Source organism: Labrus bergylta, chromosome 19 (genome assembly GCF_963930695.1).
Source record: "Labrus bergylta chromosome 19, fLabBer1.1, whole genome shotgun sequence".
In the NCBI taxonomy this organism is placed as follows: domain Eukaryota; kingdom Metazoa; phylum Chordata; class Actinopteri; order Labriformes; family Labridae; genus Labrus; species Labrus bergylta.
In genome coordinates, this window is record NC_089213.1 from 22345310 (window position 1) to 22366461 (window position 21152).

The 21152-nt window shown below is 40.7% G+C and overlaps 2 protein-coding genes across 7 annotated transcripts in view; one reads left to right on the forward strand and one right to left on the reverse strand.

The window, feature by feature from the left end:
- The window catches only part of ripor2 (RHO family interacting cell polarization regulator 2), a 71357-nt gene extending 55162 nt beyond the window's left edge, over nt 1-16195 (forward strand). For 4 of the 5 annotated variants that reach the window (XM_065948245.1, XM_065948244.1, XM_065948247.1 and 1 more), the window contains exons 7-23: nt 2673-2822; nt 3442-3505; nt 3728-3771; nt 3963-4088; nt 4214-4362; nt 4661-4790; nt 5233-5376; nt 6594-7376; nt 8219-8400; nt 8708-8870; nt 9018-9150; nt 9324-9485; nt 10712-10885; nt 11311-11513; nt 11645-11728; nt 12431-12521; nt 13572-16195. In XM_065948245.1, coding sequence (XP_065804317.1) covers nt 2673-2822; nt 3442-3505; nt 3728-3771; nt 3963-4088; nt 4214-4362; nt 4661-4790; nt 5233-5376; nt 6594-7376; nt 8219-8400; nt 8708-8870; nt 9018-9150; nt 9324-9485; nt 10712-10885; nt 11311-11513; nt 11645-11728; nt 12431-12521; nt 13572-13672 — 2883 coding nt within the window. In that variant the 3' untranslated portion in view covers nt 13673-16195. The remainder of the gene's footprint in view (nt 1-2672; nt 2823-3441; nt 3506-3727; nt 3772-3962; nt 4089-4213; nt 4363-4660; nt 4791-5232; nt 5377-6593; nt 7377-8218; nt 8401-8707; nt 8871-9017; nt 9151-9323; nt 9486-10711; nt 10886-11310; nt 11514-11644; nt 11729-12430; nt 12522-13571) is intronic. The other variant, XM_065948248.1, reaches the window with a different exon arrangement.
- Nucleotides 16196-16896: 701 nt separating this feature from the next.
- Nucleotides 16897-20256, reverse strand: gmnn (geminin DNA replication inhibitor). Of its 2 annotated transcripts, XM_020655335.3 has the most exons (7): nt 20124-20256; nt 19693-19763; nt 18716-18817; nt 18395-18548; nt 18218-18300; nt 17757-17867; nt 16897-17608 (listed from the first exon to the last, which is right to left on the reverse strand). In XM_020655335.3, exons 2-7 carry the CDS (start codon nt 19747-19749, stop codon nt 17420-17422), a joined length of 696 nt encoding a protein of 231 aa, XP_020510991.2. In that variant the 5' UTR covers nt 19750-19763; nt 20124-20256; the 3' UTR covers nt 16897-17419. The 2 variants fall into 2 exon arrangements, with proteins under 2 accessions (XP_020510991.2, XP_029137339.2); XM_029281506.2 differs by lacking the exon at nt 19693-19763 and having other exon boundaries at nt 20124-20175.
- Nucleotides 20257-21152: the final 896 nt, after the last annotated feature.

A 21152-nucleotide genomic window follows, 5' to 3' on the forward strand; every position in this document is an offset into this window, starting at 1 on the left:
TAATGATATGATTACTGATTGCATATGAAGAATGATGGCTATTCATCAGCCCTGGTTAGTGAAGGCCTGATTCTGTTACAGAGCCACATCATTTCTTCCAAATCACTTTGAACTTGTCTGCTCATTAACATGAGCACAATATTCTTGTATTTCTTGACCTGATCAGTGTAAAAGTTAATTTGGAAACATTTGTGTTTCTTTAGACTTAAGCTCAACTTCATCAACAGTCAAAAATGGAGTTCATCACTCATGTTTCTCCTTATTTGGCTGTAAACAAACGTGTTCTAAAGCTGTCAGTGTTTGGCTCTGAAACAGATCGGTACCAATCACAGAGCTGGGACTAACTGTTGTGGTTGGAGGGTATTTAATAGTTGGCTCTGCTCAGCTGCTGAGGCCCCGCCACATAAACCACATACCACAGACAGACAGACAGACGGGGCTGGGTCCCAGTCAGAGGGGGTGTGGGTGGTTCATTTTAAAGGGGGTTGGTGTTTGTGTGTGTATCTGTGCCAAGACAAGTCATGATAACATCTCCAGACTATATTACCCATCCTCTAAAACAAAAAACATCCCCACAACACACCACTTTAACTTTTTACTCTGAGTATGTTCCCCATCCACCAAATGGAAACCAGTCCTCATACACAGTGTCTGAGACTCCTATCATGAACGTGTTATCAGGAGATGATGCAGACATAAAGATACACAAACACCCCAGGAAAAGCTGTCAAGACGGCAGGAGCCAGAGTGGCCCATTTTCTCCCTCTTCTCCCTAATGAGAGCCATAAAGAGCGTGAGGCATCAATATTTCAGCTCTCGCGTCAGGCAGGCAGCAATACTTCCCTTTGATGAGGCTCACCAGAGGTGTTTTGTTTTTCGCCTGGCTGCCACTTAGGTAATACGTGATTTTCAAGAAGCCAAAGCTTTGGACTGCAAATTTTGTTGTTAGATTGTGGTTTCTTGGAGAAAATACTTTGAGTGACAGCTAGAGTTTTTTTTCACTGTTTTAGAAGAATTGGTGGACTTGTCACTTCAGTTATAGGTTCAGTTATAGTTTAGCTCTATTTTGATTACAACTTCGGCCTAATTTGCACTTATTTTTAGCCAAGCTTGCGGCATAACTTAAGGGCTAGTGCTGTCTGTTGGTCCGGTTGGTAACCCTAATGCTACCACATCATTATTTAGTATTTAGTTACTGTAAGCATGCATGAGTGTAAGCATAACTAGATAGTGTACTGACAAACATCCTACCTCTTCCAGCATCTGTATGTCTGCTTTGAGATTGTTAGCAAGTTAGCGTGCTAACATTAGCACTAGTGCTTTGTAATAAAAACCTTAAAGAGCAGCTAGCAAGATGTGATTTTTCCCTGCAGCACAACAACAAAATATATTTAAAACTTCGCCTTGCAAGCTCTTGAAACAGCACATTATATGTCACAGAGATGTAATGGTATAAATGATACTCACACGGGCCAAAACAATATTAGAGTGAAACAACGCGCTATGAGGTTACTGGAAAGTGACTTTATTCACTACTTTACTCCCTCTATTCAAACACAAAATGTCATTGAATTTTATATTCTAATGAAATGTAACTTTGAGTCAAAAATGACACCGTTACATTTGGTTAAAACTATTTAGTCATTACCTTCTATCGAAATTAAGGCTGTCATGACATCTGTCAGGATCTTGGTGGTAGCTCTTAAACAGTGTTAGAAGTTAGAGAAAGTTAGAGATTAGAAGTCATTTAAAGATAAATATATAAGTAAAAAGCACCTTATCAGAATAGGTATTTGAAAACCCCTAGATTTCTGACCACACATCCCAGCTAATCACCTCATCACATCACATCACATCTCAGCTAATCATCGCCGTGGTTACAGCACTGTCTTGTCCTAATCATTTCATTCCAGTTTGAAACTCATACATTTCCAGCTCACAGTAAGGCAGCAGGATGTTGATGGAGTACTTCCCTCGTCTCCCTGTGGGGTTTTGGGTTAGATCAGTCTGCTGCTGCAAACCGAAGCCGGGCAGACGTCTCTAAATGAGCTCTAAACGCCGTCTGTTGTTACCCCGCTTTGGGAGTGTCCCACTGGGGTCGCTTACTGGAACAGCATGGGCGTCTGCTACTGGAGTCTACAGTTGCACTGATGCATACCAGCTGTATCTGCTCGTCATTTACACTGATAGAAATCTTTCTTAAAACTGTGCATTATTGCTCTGGTTGAAGTTCTGGTGATGGAAGTGGTGGACTTCTTCAGGAAGCTTAAAGCTGTGTTGGGCATCCTCGGATGAATCCCGGTGAGATGTGAGCACATCGAGAATAATTTAGATGGCCGTTGGAAGTTTTTCAGGACTTTTCTTCCTGCCCAGGGATGTTTTGATGAAGGGCTTCAAACTTCAAAGACACAAGTGCGTGAACGCTAATGACCGGGAAAGTTTGCCTGTGCACACTTGTCCTTGTGGAGCATTTATTAAAGGTGTGTGTGTGTGTGTGTGTGTGTGTGTGTGTGTGTGTGTGTGTGTGTGTGTGTGTGTGTGTGTGTGTGTGTGTGTGTGTGTGTGTGTGTGTGTGTGTGTGTGTGTGTGTGTGTGTGTGTGTGTGTGTGTGTGTGTGTGTGTGTGTGTGTGTGTGTGTGTGTGTGTGTGTGTGTGTGTGTGCGCGCTTTCAGGTGGACGAGCTGTATGAGGCCTTTTGCATCCAGAGCCGTCTGAGGGAAGGTGCCAGTCGGATGAAGCAGGCTTTTTCATCCTCTCCTTCCACTAAAGGCACGAAGGAGAGCATCGCAGAGGTCAACCGGCGCTACAAGGAATACACTGAGGTACAGGCATAGATTTAAAAATAATAATAATAATAAACCATGTTTTTATTAAGACTTTCAGAAAGTTTTTACAGAATATAAAGAACAAAGTAAGACAGAAAAACAAAACAGGGCTTACATTGCAGGACATTATGCTACATTGCATCACTAGCACAATATTTCTTCAGACAAACGTTTAAAGAGAGGTAAGCAGTGAGCAGTAAAATCAGTTATTGTCCGGGAACTCTGTTCAGTCGGGGAAAGATAATCAAAAAAATCATACGTGTTCACATTGTCATACAAAGTGAACCTCTTTACACAGTTTTTCTGCATTATGCAAGATTATACATTAAACAATGAACACAGGTTTAGATCAGTGCTAATGATGTCATTCATAAACACTGACATGTGTAGTCACATCTCAGGGAGAACAAAACCCTATAATCCCAACAACACAAACAAACTGTCATCACCTTTCTTAAGAGCTTATACCAACTATCACGCCTCTTTTCGAGGTCAGTGTTGACATACCCTGTGTTGACATGAGTCCCTCATGATAAACTTGATCACTGATGTTGTTCCTGTCTTGTGCAACAAAGAGCTGCTCATGTAATCAGTCTGATCTCTTGTTTGTCTCTAGAACATGGGCACGTTCGAGAGCGAGCTGGAGAACTTGCTCGGGGAATTTCACATCAAAATGAAAGGTGAGATAAGAGTGAATCCATTCAGAAAGAGATTTTCAAGATAATCCTGGACCGAGTGGGAAACGCTGTACCATGTTTCAGAGTTTCCCTACATTTGATCCAGACAAGGGAAATGTAGTTATTAAAAGTCATTAAATTAATGATCCTGTGGGGTTTTCAGTAACACAATATATACTTATTATTTATCAGTGTCCTGTCCAATCAATGTCCTCTCTCTGACAGGTTTGGCAGGCTTTGCTAGGCTCTGTCCTGGAGACCAATATGAGGTAACTTTATTTCTTATAAATCAGGGCTGCTAGAATCCTAACTTTCAAATTTGAATTTCATATCATGCAATTTTACATAATGAAATATTTAATGTGAATATTTGTGACAGGATATTTTTATATGTTATTCTACAAATAAGTGTCATTATATCTACATTTTCATCATTTTTACACTTGCTTCCTTCCTTCAGATCTTCATGCGGTACGGTCGTCAGCGGTGGAAGCTGAAGGGAAGGATTGAAGTGAACTCCAGGCAGAGTTGGGATGGAGAGGAGATGGTCTTCATGCCTCTCATCACCGACCTTATTAACATCAAGGTGATGGAAAAACTCCTGATAAAACAATCTTTAATGCCTATAATGTTATACTTAAGTCGATGAATGCAGCGCAGGGTGAAGAAAGGAACGATATAAGCAATAAGCAATCTTTTGTCCACACTCAGGTGACTGAGCTGAAGGGTCTGGCCACACACATGCTGGTAGGCAGTGTGATCTGTGAGACCAAGGAGCTGTTCACCGCCATGCCTCAGGTGGTGGCGGTGGACGTCAACGACCTTGGGACCATCAAACTCAATCTGGAGGTCACCTGGTAGTAAGTAGACATTTATACATACATGGACCGCTAACTTTTTTTATTATCATGCTTCTGTGAAACTTTAGACCGTTTCATTATTTATTTTGTACTCAAGTCTTAGTCACATTATCAGTTGTGTTCTGCCCTCTGGTGGTGAAACATGGTCATTACAAGTTATAAAAGTTAACGTCATCTTATTTATTTATTATGTTAAACCGTGTGAGGGATGTCCACTGTGGAGGAAAAGGAGGTCGACAGACTGTAATGCAGCGGTCACAAATGTGCCTCTTTTTTTTTTTAATTCTCCCCTCTCCAGTCCTTTTGATGTCGAGGACCTGACTCTTTCATCTGGGAACGTGAGCAAAGCTACTGCGCTCCAGAGACGAGTGTCTGTCTACAGCCAGGGCACACCGGAGACCCCCACCTTCCAGGACACCTCCTTCTTTGTGAGTCCAACACTCTGAACACCTTGAGCTTAAACTAGTTTTTGTTCATCTCAACCTCGGCTACACAGATACCCACATTTATATATTTTTTTATGTTTATAAAAGGGTTAAATAGAGGTGAAAGACATGTTGCACACATCTTAAGTCCATGCACACTAACCTGAATATGCTCCCTGCTACATGATTTTACCTACATTTTTTTTGTTGCTGATACACCATGCTTATATGAGCAACGCTAGTGCTGCCCCTAAACTAACCCCCACCAATTTACCCTGCTATCCTCACTCTCCTTTTGCATCTCCACTTCAACTCCCCCGTACCCACACTCTGTCCCACTTTGCTTGTTTATCCATCCCCTCCTGTCTCTCACTCACTTTGCCCTCACTCACTCAAATACCCCAACACCTCGTCCCCACTTGCCTGCGTGCATTGTGTAAAGAAGTGGCGGCCATATCCCGTGGAGCGCCAGCGCCCCTCCTTCCTGCACATGCTCCGCGACACCCTGCTTGAGAAGCTGAGGCGCAGTCGCTCGTTTGGTGACCTGGCCTCTCTGCGGCCAAGGCCCAAATCCAGTCTGGAGGTCTATGTGAGTGTGTAGTGGCCCCCCCCCCCCGACCCCTCCTTACCTGACTTTTGTGTGCCCCCCGGATGGACTCTCCTGTGGGTGCTGACACATTTGTCCCATTGAGTGGGCTGCAGAAACACTTTTGTGGCTCTTTGCATGTTTTATTTGCATGACAGGCTTCAAGCTGTTGGTGTTCCTTTTTTTTAATCTTATTTTCAGTTTTATTTTGTGGTGATTTATATCTCAGCTGAACAGATCCAGTCACAAGAATTAAGAGAGAAATGTGGAGTTAGATTGTTTTTTTGTGAGGCATGTCTGTCTTCTCTCGTTCCAATTTTTTTCTGTTTTTAACTTTCCATGCACTGATTTCAAACTATCCAGTGCCTTGCATAAGCATTCACCCCTCCTTGGAGTTTTTCACATTTGCAGAAAAAAAAGGAAATTTGTTTTAATTGTTGTGCTGTTTGATTAAAGACTAAAAAAGATTAAAGAAAAAATCAGTCAGATGTGCACATCAACATAAGGCAGTTGGTTTCAGGGGCTTGTCTAGACATTTTTGAACGGGGGCCCCAACTGGGGTTCTGAATTATGCGGTGGTGGCATAAAGGGCACACACACATGTCCTAAAAGTATTCTGTCCCCACAAATTATGTAATCTTTAACTGCTAACATTAAGGTAAAACACATTTTTATTAATTGCTCTTTTTTTTTTTTGGCAACAAATATCCTTTTAATGCTTCATTTCTAAGACCTCAAAAGAAGACGCATTTCCAAATCTGGTAAAGTCAAAATCACGAAAAAGCTACAGCCTGTTTCAACACAGCCTGGTGAGTTTGTATTAACTTCTGGCCTGCCTCTCATCAGGAAGCTTGTAATCATAGTTTAAATTTATTTAGCACTTGGAGGGCCGATCATATTTCAGTGGTCCCATAAAACCCCAAGCCAACCCCTGGATATGCCCCTTAAGTTTTTTAAGGAGTCCACATTGTAGCACAAAAAGCCTTACATATTATTATTTTTTTATTTATTTTTAAATTGAATACCATGTCATAACTCCCCCTCCCAATGAAAGACTATTTTGTGTTAGTCCAGCACATACAACCCTGTTCTTTGTGCCGATGTAACATGACAACTTTTAGGAAGATGAGTCGGTGAATACTTTTGCCATGCACTTTCTCTTCGTTTTCATTTTCCAACTCTTTAGTCACACATATTCATCCTCCTGTCTCTCCTTTAAGGCCACTTTACCAGACGACGTCTTCGAGAACGGTGGCTGCGGGGTGGCCGAGTGCAAGCGTCTGTCCTTCACCTTCTCCGACACCTCTGGTTCCACGCCCAGCCCGAGCCCCGCCCCCAGTTCCCACTCCCAAAGCCAGTCCAACCCCGAGATCACGGTCACTCCTCCAGAAACAGAGGCACTTTCTTCACATATCCTCCCAACGAGGGAAGACTCTATCGCAGAGGAGCATTTAGAGGAGGAAGATGAGGAGGAGGAGGAGGAGGAGGAGGAGGGGTATGAGGAGGAGGATGGGGAGACAGGGAGCAGAGGAAGTAGGGGCACAAGCGGCAGCCTTGCCAGCAATGAAGCCGAGGTGGCGGAGGACTCGGAGTGGGAGAGAACAGAGTCACAGAGAAACTCTGGGTCTAACTGTGGATCAGCTGCTCCGTCGTCGCTCTGCTCCGACAGTCACCTCTCCACCGTGGCTCCTGAGGACGTTTTCTTTGACCACGCCGATGAACTCAAACCCGTGGAGTTGGACACCGAGGAGGCTGGGAGTCTGACCCGGCAGCTTGTGAAGAGGCTGACCTCTTCAGAGATCGTGTCGTCGAGCGGAAGCTCTACGGAGGGAGGAGGAGGAGGGAGTCTGAGCTGGGCCGGAGAGGGGAGCAGGGCCTTCCTGGAGAGCAGCTTGGAGGAGGCCATCCACAGCCTGTTAATGAGACTCGAGTCACTGACCCACCGCTGCAGCGAGCTGCAGGACCTGGAGCAGGAAGTGATGCGTCTGGAGGATCTGCTCAAGGTGACTGACTCCCCCTCTGTCCTTTTTTTTCTAATGACTTTGAGTAAAAAAATGCTTAAATAGGACAGGTAAACAAAACTTTTAAAGTTGTTTTAGAAACTACACATACGAGCATGTATTGTGTACTACTTAGTTATTTTATGACTACTTTCAAGTTAAAGTCTTTATATGTGATTTTTCACACTTCAATGTAATATAAATCAAGTATATCCTCTGAAAATAACTCTGTGAGTCATGACTGTCTACAATGGGTGTAACACCCGAGTCCCACTGTCTGTGATGTTTTCAGAGTTTTCAGAGTCCTATCTTCAGTTTGTTTACATCGCCTGGACGGCCGGCTGACTCCTCACCTCGTGTATAAAAGTTGTTTAATTGAGGGACTAGAGAAAAGAAGAATAACATACTGTACTCACTGCTTAACTGTGTTTCTAGATCACGCTCATTTCAGGTAAATTTACATGCAGTGTGAAGATACAAGCATAATAAAGATCGCTAGCATTAGCATGCTAACACAACAATGCACCGCAAGTTGTTTTTGTTTCATGCTGGTGCTCAAGGGCGACATCTGCTGGATCAAAAAATCACATATAAAGCCTTTAACCAGCAGAACTACAACTATGAAGGGTGAGGGCTAAACATAAGGTTGTTTTTTCTGTCAACAAATGTTTGTTTTTGTCTCTTATTTAAAATCATTGTACATTTTTATTTGTTATTTCCCCGACCCCCACTTTGGGGAACCACTGTTGTAGACAGAGTTAGTAAAATTTTCTCCTGGATTTCCAAAATGAGTCGTTTTTTTTAATCCATCGTCTCTTCTTCCCACCACCCTTTCCTTCTCAAAGTGTCGTCTCCCGGGTCACAGGAGCCGCTCCTCCAGCCTCAGTCTGACGGTGGAGAGCGCTCTGGAGAGCTTTGACTTCCTCAACACGTCCGACTTCGATGACGAGGACACTGGAGACGACAACGCCATCCTCTGCCTCCCACAGAGGTCGCCGCTTTTTGATACAGACGGGGAAAGAATCGGGTGAGTGGACGACAGAAAACCATGCCGTGTGTCGGCAGACATTGGCACCAAATAAACTTTGTTAATGTGCTATTGAGGTTGCTGCTATTTAGAAGCCTCTAAATTGACAATGGAAATAAAATAGTGTTAAGTGTTGGTAGGGAAATGTGTGCTTTGTTTTAAAGTCAATAAATGTTCAGATGTTCATTCATGAAAGCACTGGTTTTCAAGTACTGTATGTGCTATTAAAACACTAGACAGACAGAGAGAGAGAGAGTGATGTGTTATTCTGCCCCCTGTGGTGAATCTGGGTATTTCTCTCTCTCAGTGGGCAGCATCCAGAAGCCAGAGGACACCTGAGTGAAGCCCTGACAGAGGACACAGGAGTGGGAAACAGCGTGGCAGGAAGTCCCCTGCCGCTTACCACGGGGAACGAGAACCTGGATGTAGCTATTGTCATCCACCTCCAGTACTGCAATCACATCATACAGGTGAAGCTCACATCTTACATCATGCTGTTTAGTTAGTAAGTTATATACTGTATTAATGGTTATAAATGACATGTATTCATCTTTTTCTAACAAGTGAGAAGCCTACAGAAGAATAAAACATGTCTTTTGTTTCTCTTGTGATTGCAGTTGTTGAGCGGTGGGGTGAGTGTGTGGCAGCGTCGCAGTCTCCTCCTCAAACTCTCTGCACAGACTCAGCTGTTAGAGGAGCTGGCAGAGATCAGTGTGGACAGACTGGGAGCGATCACATCTGCTGCTGACGGTAGGTGGAAACCAGGAAGCTGTATGGCTGTGTTTCTACAAGTTGTAACTCTAAAGCAGTCTGTGTTTCATATAGCTGTGTATTTAGATTAATGCCATGCAATAAAAAAAATACTTTCTGCTCTGAGGGTTTTGTAGCGTCTGACCTTGTCTTCTGTCCTCGTCCTTCCCCAGTCCTCCCGGGCCTGGCTGAGCGCCCGCAGCTGATGACTCTGTGGTCAGAGTGCAGCGGGTCTGCAGGACTTTTCCACACCACGCTGGACCGAGTGTTCAAACATATGAACCAGCACTACACTGCACTGCTGCAGGACAGACACCCACACAGTGCTCACACAGGTTGGATAATGCTTTCTTTCTACAAACAAGCCAGAGGGTTCTCTTAAAATAACAGCTTTTTTTTTTTTATTGCCAACATAGTCTTGTCTGTGTGTTTGAATAACTGTTAGATTCAGAGAAACTGATTTGGTTTGTAAATCATTTTTAAAAAACTGTGCCTGAGGGGAAATGAGATCATTGTAGTTACTAAGAATATAATGTGGTTATAAGGAATAAACACTTGACTGGTTAAGTGAAAGGGACTGCGTAGCCAAAGCTATTTTAAGTCTTGTCAGTGGGAGTACATTTTATAGTAAAGCTGGATTTTTATAAAAACGACTGAAATGAGGAAAGAAAATCCTTCAGATGGAAACGTTGCCCTGTTTAAAATAAAGTTGCTCATCAGGAGCTGAACGATGTGAGGACCTTCTCCATCTGCAGACGTTTTGTCCCTCTGAATGCTGGTCCATAAAAGTATCATCTAGTATCCACATTAAATGGCATGTCACAGTCGCTGTTAACAATTGCTCATCTTTTTAGTTTTAGTTGTATTTGTTGTCTCTTTTAAAGCCTGCAGACTCAAACTGCTGATCAGTGCAATGCAGGCTGAAGAACATGTATGTGCTGGGTTGAAGTAGTGCAGAGTAGTACCAAGTGGCTTGCTGAAACTAAAATATAGTGCAAAAAGATTTCTTGATTTAGTGTACACTTACATGGTTATTGATATTAAGGTCGGTTATTCCTCAAATTTCCTTAGTATGTGGTACAAAATGTCCCTGTATCTATTTGTGTACAGCCTGGCCTCCATGCTGACATTATGAGCAACTTTATTTTAAAACAGGGCAACGTTTCCATCTGAAGGATTTTCTTTCCTCAATTCAGTTGTTTTTATACAAATTAAGCTCTGTGGTAAATGTACTTAGATAATTTCCACCACTGACAGTAAGGCTATTAATGCAAGACTGAAGCTTGTATTCATTCTTGTTATAGTAAATGAATGCAGTTTGTACCTGAGTCTCTAAAATTGATTATATTAAAGAATAGTTACATACTACATACACTACTTGCACACTACTACATACACTACTGAACAAAATTACACAAATAGAAGGTTTGTGAAGTCAGAAGCTGGATGTCATCTGTCTTACTTTGGACAAATTAAAACATGTATTAAAGTTCTGTTTTTATGTAAGTTGTCCAGATATTTATAAAACATATAAAAACTGATTTCTTTTTGTGTTCCCCAGTGATTGGTATCGTAGTGGGCGAGATGGTGGACAGGAGCGACCTGGTGTCGGCACAAAGTCCTCCAGCCGCCGCTCTCTCTCAGGACGTCCTGACTGTGTTTCAGTTCCACAGCTACATCCTCCAGCATGAAGTTCAGGACATGGAGACACACCTGCTGCACCTGGCCAGAGAGGGTAAGCTGCATAAGAATCTTTTCTGCTCAGATCTTTTTTTATTCTGCTTTATGTGCCGATCTACACCTCTTTGCCACAGAGTTGTTTAAATCCAGCAGAAGGATCAAATCAGATTTCACTTTTATAATTAAGACCAATTGACATCATAAATAACTCAAAAAATGCCACGTGCAGCTGAAATCTGTATCTGACTGTAACACAGGTGGTGGGATACAGGCCGAGTTTGAACTAGAAATAGCTGAACAATGGTGAACTTTACATACTGTATTTCCCTCACTGAGAAATTCAATTTTTCTCTGTTAAAAACAAACAAACTCAAAAGATATCAATTTGGGATAAAGTAGGTTAAGTTATACAAAAAAAGCTCCTGCATTAGATTCTCTGCACATCAGTTTCAAATGTTTCTGTGTTTGTGTCGCGTTCAGAGCTGTTTGCGGAGGCTCTACACAGTGGAGACTCTTCCTGCTGTCTAGCAGAGATGGAGGAGGTGCCCGTGTCCTCTCTGTGGCCGACCAGCAGCACCCTGAGGGCCCTGGCCTCCCTGCTCACAGCGGAGGACCCTCAGGTCAACACGGCAGCAGCCGACTACCTCTCTGCAGGAGCATCACGCAGCCACTTCAGGAACAGGGTGAGTGGTACTAAAGGGGGGGGGGGTGTTTGACAGATATGTGTGTGTTTGTTTGTTGAGGGGTAAAACATCTTAAATAGTTTTGACAGATGCCCATAGCCATGTCTGAATGTTTGTGTGTGTGTTTGCAGGCGGTGGAGTGCTACACTCAGGCGCTGTCGGAGGCTGGAGGTCAGAGCCAGAGGGCGGCCTGTTCAGCACTGAGCTGCTTGCAGGTCAGTGACCTCTAAAAGCAGCTATACTGTCTGAAACTGTGAAACTCGGAGCCAGTTTGAGGCTCAGTAAAGCCTCTTTTTTTTTAACATTGGGCATAACATGCCATGTCCATTTAAGGAGTTTATGCTTTTGTTATTCTCATGTTTTAGCGGCCATGAGACGTGTGACTCCAGTATAAATCTGTAGACTGTATAGAGAGTAGGGTGTAAACTATTATCCTTTCACTTTACAAGTGGCATGAAGTGTGCATGTTCTATGGAGGTGGACCTGGAGTAGATTTCTGCTTTAAATTGATTAACAAAACATGTCTAGCCGTTCAACACTGGGAAGTAATGTGAACTAGCAGCTAATGCCTAAATCATGTCATCATTCTAATTAAAAAGTATTACACACGTTACTGTATTTTATGATTGTTCTATGATGATTTTAAAAACGAGACCCAAGAGTACAAATGACAAGGTCAAGGTATTTGTCAGGGCAGAGGACAAACTAATGTTTCCACTTTATCTTAATTGCTATCCTGCCAAACATGTTATATTATGTATGCCTAAAGAGCTATGTAATAGTTATAAAAATGATTTTCTGTATAAAAAAGACACAATTACTTTAAATTAGCCAATTGCTTTGTGTATGTGTGTGTCTTCTATCTACTTTGACAAGTAGCCTAGCCTTCTCACAGAGCTTTCTGTGTCTGTCTGTAGGCAGTAGAAAGCATCAGGGCAGTTGTAGCACTCTGTGACTCAGCTGATGAAGAGCTTCGCCATGTCGCCATAGAAACCCTGCTCACATTTGGTGAGTTACAAATGAATGAAAATCAAATCATCTTTTTTTTTTGTACCCCTTGAAAACTTGTACTTCTTTTGTTTATTCCTGAACTGTATTTAATTATATAACTGCCATAAAGTTTACAAATACTGATATGATGTATTTAAATGTGATGTGTACAGCATCCCCAGACAAATTTGCTTTAGAATAGAATAATAGAATAGAATTACTTTATTGATCCCAAACTGGGAAATTGTGTTACAGCAGTAGGTTGTCCAAACACACAATATTAGCAAATAAACACAATATAATATTAAATACAAAGTAAATAAGCACTAAAAATATCAAAACTAAGAATGGGAATATATACAACCAGGATTTAACTAAGCATTACTAAATAAATCTTCTTAAATATGGAAGATTAAATGTAAATGTGCAAAAACAGAGTAGTACATGGACAGTATTGACATAAGTTAAAGTGCATGAGTGTAGACATATTATAAGCAGAAACTATAAATGTAACGGCGAGTAGACAGCCAAATGAAGTGAACATGAGTTAGTTTGTTTATTTTTAGTGTTGATTATTCAAACGATATAACCCTCTATTGACAAAGTAAAAGTACAAAGGGGGGGGCTAACATTTACAAAGCCCTGCACAGCTCAGGTAAGAAAAAAATCCGAAGCCATTTGTAAATCCATTCCTGCAGTTTACAAATCTGTGCGCACGGTTTATAATCTGTGCCTAAAGATTTATAATCTATGGGCACTTTTTTGCAATGCAAATATATGCTCACAGTCCATGAAAACCTGCCGACAATTTGCAAAACTGTCCACACACTTTAGAAAACTGTACCCACAGATTGCAAATTTGTACGCATGGATTTGTAAACTGTGGTATTAAAAACAGCTTTTTCGTTTTACCTTACCAGAGCTTTCGTTGGCTCATAAACTGATGAAGTTTTTAATGCTGTTAATTAATACAATGATGTGTTCCCATACCTAATCCACTTTTGTTGGACTATTTTTCAAGTGCATTTTAGTATATTGCTTTATGGTTAACAATTGTGTTGGTTGCAGGTGAGGAGGGGCGTCTGGCGTACGAGCAGCTGGACACAGTGCCGAGGGAGATTATCCGTCTGGGCATGCGGCGAGGAAACGCCGTCACCACTGCCTTCTGAGCCACTGTGCCACCAGAACACACAACAGATCACATCTCAGCCCAGACTCTGAGGGCATCACTGCCCCTCGGCTTCACCTCCACACCGCACCGCACACCTCACAGGGCTGTTAACGACTGATCACTTTTTTTTTTTATTAATCTGTTGATTTTGGCACAGACTAAACAATCTCCACTATAAGATCACTGTTCTTACTTATACTGCTTCCTGATAGGAAATAACACCAAATAAACGATCTTAACCACAAAGACACACACAACCTATAACCCTCCTGCACACAAACACACACCCCTCATTCCCCATCTTCTCCATCCCCCTCCTCAACCTCTCCCTGCCTCCTGAGCCAGGCAGACCGCTCACGTTGAATTTAACTGGATTACACGAGTTTGACTGGATGACAAAGCCGATGAAAGTCACTTCAAAGACTCTGGACACCAGAACTTGAGAAATGCATCTTCACATTACCTTTTCCAATGAGCTATCAACCACTGCACACAACACTTGTATCACTTACTCAGATTAATTATCATCTTGATTGTTACACAGTTGGTTGTGTCAGGCAGTATTCTAACTTTGATCTTTGTATAATCACTGTTTATCAAGTTTTAGTTTGTTGTTTTTTCGGCGCTTTCGAAAGATTTGCACTGTTGTAAAGCATGTAAATATGGCATATTTTACACCGCTGGTGTAATATATGTGCTTGTATTTAAGGTACTTTTTTTAAGTTCTGTTTTCTAGTACGTTCCATTTTTGAGTTTCAGGGATTCTTGTATGGCTGAAGGATGTGTGTTTTGTGGCAAGGAGGACCATAAATATGTTGAGAATGGCTTTTTTTAGGGGAAGTGGTGCAGTTTAAAAAATCCCCAGTTTACGCTTGGCTATGCTAAGCTAAGCTAGTTGAGGAAAAGATTAAAAACACTGGTGAAAGAGGTCAGCACAGTACCCTCAAAACTCAGCAGTTTATATCAGATATTTCTCATACTTGCAGTTGAACAAGTGCAATTTTTTTGTACATACGTGACTCTTATGCACCGAGTATTTGATAAAGTTAGCTTCGACCATCTGAGCCTTGATGTGGTTGAGCTGGCGGGCTCCACAAGTTCACCCTTTTTGTAAATGTGTTTTTTCCTAGCAGGTACAGAGCCAGTCGAGGGCAATAAACTGTGGTTGAGGATGATGAATTTTCTCACAACTGTACAGAGAGTTTCAGAGTTGGTTGTGTTAGCCTATATTTAGGCTAATTGCACATTCATTGAGTTTTGTGAGCTAGTAGCAGGACAAGGTATTTTCTTTGAGAAGCAGCAGAATGAAGTTTTTTTGTTTGGTACGTCTTTGGTCTGATTTAAATCCTCACATTCTAACTGTAATGTGGGAAAAACTGACCCGAGGTAAACACCTAGTCCCAACTACTGAGTCTTGTGCTAGTGCACAGCGACAAAACTCACTTTTTGTTCACACGTCGTATTTATTATTCACTCCTTCTTAAAGCTAATATTTTTTTGGGAGCTATACTGTAATAGTGCAGAAGGCATTGTTATGTAAATGAGTTGTGTATTTATGTTCTTTTTGGAGCAGGTCTAGTATTTGAAATATTGTTTATTGTTGAGAAAAAAAAGGACTCCATGTTATTTCCTTGCAAATTATTTAATGCGTGACTTAAATCGGAGTTTATTTTGAATGGATTATAATAGATAAATTATTTTGGAGAATAGTCTGATGGTATGGTAGGTTTCTTATCCCATTAAAGGTCCCAAATTAATGAGACATTATATATTAGAAATGTTACTTTATTACTTAGAGGATTTACTATAACCAAAGGAAGATTTAATTTTTAAACTGGTCTTTTAAAAAACCGCTCATAATTCATTAAGGAGAATGTATTTTCAACACACTATTTGCATTTTTGGCCAGGATACTCAGACTTATCTTTAGAAGCACAACTTAAGACAAACCCATAACATAAGAACGTGTTACATTTGGTTCTAACTGCACAGTCCGAAAGCCATATTGATTAAAAACAAGTGGTAATATTTTTATGAAATGTATTTTTCTTTTGTATTATAACCTGTAAATGTGTGAAGTTGTTACTAAAAGCTGCAAATGTTTTGTTTTTTTTCCCTTACAGCCTTTTGAAAAACATGGTCCATATTTTAAATAATGAATTTTATTTCTTCCATAACGTGAATAGCATTAGAGTATTTTGGTTCAGTATCTATTTCATCCACTCATTCAGTGTTTCTTTCTTGAGTGAGCTACTTTCTTTTACAAACTTGCAGCAGATCAGTGTTAAGATGAGTTGACTTGTTGGCTGTTCAACACTGCTAACTATAAGTTGTCAGAATTACGAACACATCTAGAGACTTAAATACTCTTTATACATTTGCAGAAATTGATCCTGTTCAATCTCGGTGGTCAATAGCTTCTGTTTAGGTCTATTTAGTTGCATACTATTCTTACCTGCTGTCAGTATTTCCTCTGTTCATTAACAGCAGTTGCAATAAAGTTTATTTTTGCATAATTTAACCAGAAAGTGTCAAATGTCTTTCAACACCAAAGATTCTTGTGCTAGCCTTCTTTGGACTGTTTTCACTCTACATTTGGGGGACAAAGATCTTCATGAGTGGTATACATTCCACTTTGAGGGAAGGCTTAAAGGTCCAATACGTATAGTTACTAAATTAAATCATAAAATTACCTTACTAACTCAGACATTAAGGATAGATGCAATGTTGAAGTGCTGGCTTCTACTACGCAGCAGTCAGTCCTACTTAATTTGGATTCCAGTGCAGAAAAGTTTGTTGTTGTTCTGACTAGTGCAGGCATCCTCAATACAAGATGATTTTTTGAAAATGCCAAAGCAACAGGTGAAGCAGGCAAGCAAACTGATTGCAAACCTTTTCTACCTGACCTAATAAGCTCCACTAGGATAAATATTTGATTCTCTTATTAAAATGGAGAAAGGTCAGGATGCAGAGGTTTCAAGACTGATGCAAATCTGGCTAAACACTGAAGCTTTGTCCTAGTCACAGCAATGTGTGTGCACATGACTCTAGGGAGGAGGGGGTGGGGGAGACAGCTTAACAATATTTTTTTAACTTTGACTGCAGGACCCATGTTAAATGTTGTGTCAGGCTTTTTAGCAGGATCATGCCAAGTGAGGCAGAGTGGAACATCAGAGTTGTATTTTAGTCACCTTGTTTGCTTTCAGACACAGCTTCAACATGTAGATCTAAAAAGGGTTTATTTTACATGTTTTATGTACAGTGCAATAAAACGCACAAGTTCACATTGTAAACCAAAACACTTGACAGTTGCACCCGACAGGAAAACTGTTTCAGGGCTCACATTCTTGTATTATAATACACAAGGCAGGGATATTAACAATGGCTATGACCAATTGTGTTAGTCCCAGCTACAGTCACTGAAAGACCACATGCACAACACCAGGACCCTGGAACTTGATTTTACTGAAACAAAATAAGTGTCTCCAAAATAATCCCTCACTGTCTTATTTGAACATCTTTTACTTCCACAATAACTGACAAGTTTAGAACTAAAATAATAAAATCAGAGCCAATCAGTTTGCTTAAAATATAAAATCAGGGTCAATTCAGAGAATGTACCCATGTCTCTGAAAAGTCAGTCAAGTAGACAGCCATGTTTTGCCAGTAGAGAACCATTCAGTTCAAATGTGCCAACGTATGCACGCAGTTCAAAGTCCTGTTATACACACACGACCAGTTTCAGTCAATCCTGATCTGAGGGTTCAAGTTGTTCATGGTCTGAGGGATCTTCTCTCTCCTCGTCGCTGTAATCCAAGTCTTCGTCCTCGCTTTGAGTTGCAACTTCCCCATTGTCCTCCTGCTCATCATCATCTGCATCAAGGGCAATATCCCTCAATTCCTCCAGATTGTCAGGGCTCTTTCCAGTCAGCCTCTAGAATGGAAAAAAAAAAATATGACAATATTTCAATCTTAGTGACAAGTACACAGGTTCTTCTGCAGTCTAGACTTATCCATGTAAAGAGAAGTACAGTTGTCCCCTGTCTGAATAGCCTACATTTATGTCCCAGGAAATTGTTTACCTCGATCATATCAGCCATGTACTGGACGTGTTGTGCCAGCTCCTGCAGCTCTTCATTGTCACACTTTAGCTTTGTTATCTGTTCATCTTTGGCCTCGATGTCTTTGTGTAACTGGTAAAAGAATTAAACAAAAACAAGACAGCAGGCTTTAAAAAAAAAAAAAAAGGTAAAGAAAGCAGAATAACAAAACCATTTAAAGAACGTTTACTTTAAGCTGTCAAAAATCATTCAGAACTCTTGTGGGCCGCAAGGTGAAACTTTAGCTCTTCAAAAATAAATGTACAGGTTTTGTAATTACAGGATTTGCCATTAATTTGGTATTGGGTACGCTTCACCTCATGTTACTTCTAAATTCACTGCCACCTGGGCTCAGGCCAGCTAAGGCTGACTCAGTCAGTGGGAGCGTGGGAAAGGCTCAATTTACAGCTAAACATTAGCCGTCTCAGTGATTAGTAACTCACCTTCTCATTCTCCTGTAGAACATTGTACAAGGCTTTCCTCCGCTCCTCAGCTACTTCTTTCCAGTATGTGGAAGGTGGAGTTTCTACAACAACAACAACAACATTGATTTAGGCTCAATGTAAAGTCCAAGTAACTTTGGGGGTCAATTTAAACAATTTAATGAAATCTCCACCTACCTTTGACCATAAGCTCATATGCTTCATTGGAAATGCCATCAGGTGAACACTGAGTTTCTTCAGTTTGTGTGGATTTGACTTCAACCTTCACCCTCTTTGGGCCTCTCATTTGTTCTGCACTCCACTGTTTACGTTTTGGATTGACTTTACCCATCTACAGAGGAAAAACCTCATTAGTGCTCTTGGTTTTTGTTGTTTGGAAACAATAAGACTCTGAGCCTTTGTGTTGGTCAGGTTATGCCATACTTCCCATGGTTTATAAAAAATAAAATAGACATTATAGTCAGATGAAATTACTTCCAGCAAAAAGCTACTGCATACCTGAGCCGACCTTCCCAAGTCTTGGTTGACAGCGGAGAATTGGAGGACCTGCAGAGATTGCCGGGGCGGTCCCATTGCCTTCTGAGAAGGTGTGAAGAAGCTCTGCAAAACAAAAGCATAGAGTGAACTTTCAGTTGAGTTGAACACAAAATTACTAAATAAGAAGTAAAGAGGGTTTAACACATTCCAAGATGAGCCTCGAGGTCACACGGAAACTACAACGACCCGTGTTCTCGTTCGATGTCTAATCATTAGGGCTTAACATCACTTTAGTTATACGGTTACCATGGGAGGGGTTATAGGTGACGTGGGTAGACAACATTGCTGCCGTGTGCAACAGGACCACAGGTGTATGAACAGGGGGAGGGCTTGGCTACTTTATCAGTCGTGGGAAAGTTTCTCGGCCAGGTTCAATACAGACCGGCCAAACAGTTTACTTTGTTAATGTTTGGCCACAGCGCCGCAAGACTGCTAGTGTGTCTCATACCTATATGAAAGGTGACCTTATGGTGAGTTTAAGCTGTGGGGGAGACTGTCTTTAACTACTGGGTGGACAGTTGTTTAAAAATCACTTTGGTTTAAATTTAACAGGATAGAGTTGCATCATTACTTCTATTTAATAAACACAGATGCTGTTTTGAGGGCAACAGAGTTTGCATACAGACAAAGTGAATTTTCACACCCAGTACTTAAATGTTAGCCTGATTACTTAAGAGTAATATAATATTGCTACCCCAAGAGAAGCTTACTTCCAAGCAGAACAACAATTGTGATAGAAACAGCAGAGGTATAACCAAGATGAACAATTGCAATTCAGAAAAGAGGAGTTCATTTACCTTCACTGACGTCAACATACCTGGTTGATAAATTCATCAGCACAAACTAACGTGCTTTTAAGACGGATGTTTGTTTTATGTACTTAACTAATTGAAACTCAACACAGAATATTTATTGTAAGTTCTTAAGAAAATATTCACCTTGATATTCTCGTTAGACCTCTGCTGGTTGTGTTTTAGCTTAGCACCGAAACTCATTTTCTTCACAGAACCTGGTAGGGAAAATTATTAACATGACGTCATTGTCGTACAACATGAGCATGAAGGCTTTGACGCACACTTCGGGGAATAAATGCTGTTTACAAGAATTGAAAACATAAACACAAACTGTAATGATGATTAAAGATGAATAACACGCGGCTAAATTGATCGTATTTTACTCAAAATGCCGCGTCATTCAACCCTAAATGAGTCACCAGCTCCGCTTGATAAGTGGGTGAACATCCAGCTAATCCAAGCGACCACGGCAAAGACTTCACGCACCGAGCAACCATACGTAGAAACGACCACGGCAGATATAAACTGAGGATACCCAGTGAAGACTAAATATGCTAGAAGTTAAACCAACTTACCGTTCACGGGACACACCTGGTTGATTTGACTGAATATTCTCTTGTGTGAATCTCGCGCCAGGAGCTTAAATACACCCACTCGGTCACGTGGCTTCGTCTTCTTCTTCTTTGGAATTTATTGGCAGCTGGCATCCAAAAAGTTGCATTACTGCCATCTGCTGGATTTAATTATTACTCACATTCCTAAATCCTCCTCAATTTCTGTTTTTAATTTTAATTTAATTTAATTTCAATTAATTTAATTTCAATTTAATTTAATTTCAATTTCTGGATTTAATTATTACTCACATTCATAAATCCTCCTCAATTTCTGTTTTGAATTTCAATTTAATTTAATTTCAATTCATTTAATTTCAATTTAATTTAATTTCAATTTCTGGATTTAATTGGATCTTTTTATAACTCCGATTATTTTATTCATGAGAGCAACCCATCCGGGTACTTTGCCAAAACGATGCCGGCCCCGCCCCTTTCTGGGTGAAATCATTCCATCTGAATGAATGGTGGTTAATGGACAAGTTGGGGTCATTACCGATTTAAAGTCTTAAAAAATGAAAACCATACTTTAAAACGGAAAGTATGAGCCTAAATCTGATGACCAGTGATGTAAACATTTAAAATATGACATTTCTGAACAGAGATCTGCATCATAACGATATAAAATTAACCATGTATGTGAGTGTTCAATCTCTCTCAGTCAAACTGCTCAAACAAGTCATCAGAGGAAACTGACTTTAAACACCTGATGAGTAATTATTAACCGTGTTACCTGAGAGGGATCTTTATTTTTAAATTATATTTATTTGTAACAGTGTTCCTAGCTGTAATGGAGTGGTTACAGACGTTTATTTTAGAGAAAAAGGGGACATAAACTCTGAGTTATCAGCTGATTTAGAAAAGAATCACACATGTAAAGTCACCTGGATGATATTAAAACTTGTTGTATTCATACGTGAGTGTAAATAATGATGAGTGGGGCTATGCCCATATAAGGGTTGTGGCAGGTTTGATTGACAGCTCTGCGCGCTG

Coding starts and splice junctions, on each gene's coding strand:
- gmnn (XM_020655335.3), bottom strand. CDS start 19,749: ATGAGTTTCGGTGCTAAGCTAAAACACAACCAGCAGAGGTCTAACGAG. Junction 18,301..18,394: donor ATATGAGCTTATGGTCAAAG/GTAGGTGGAGAT, acceptor TTGTTGTTGTAG/AAACTCCACCTTCCACATAC. Junction 17,609..17,756: donor ACATGGCTGATATGATCGAG/GTAAACAATTTC, acceptor TTTCCATTCTAG/AGGCTGACTGGAAAGAGCCC.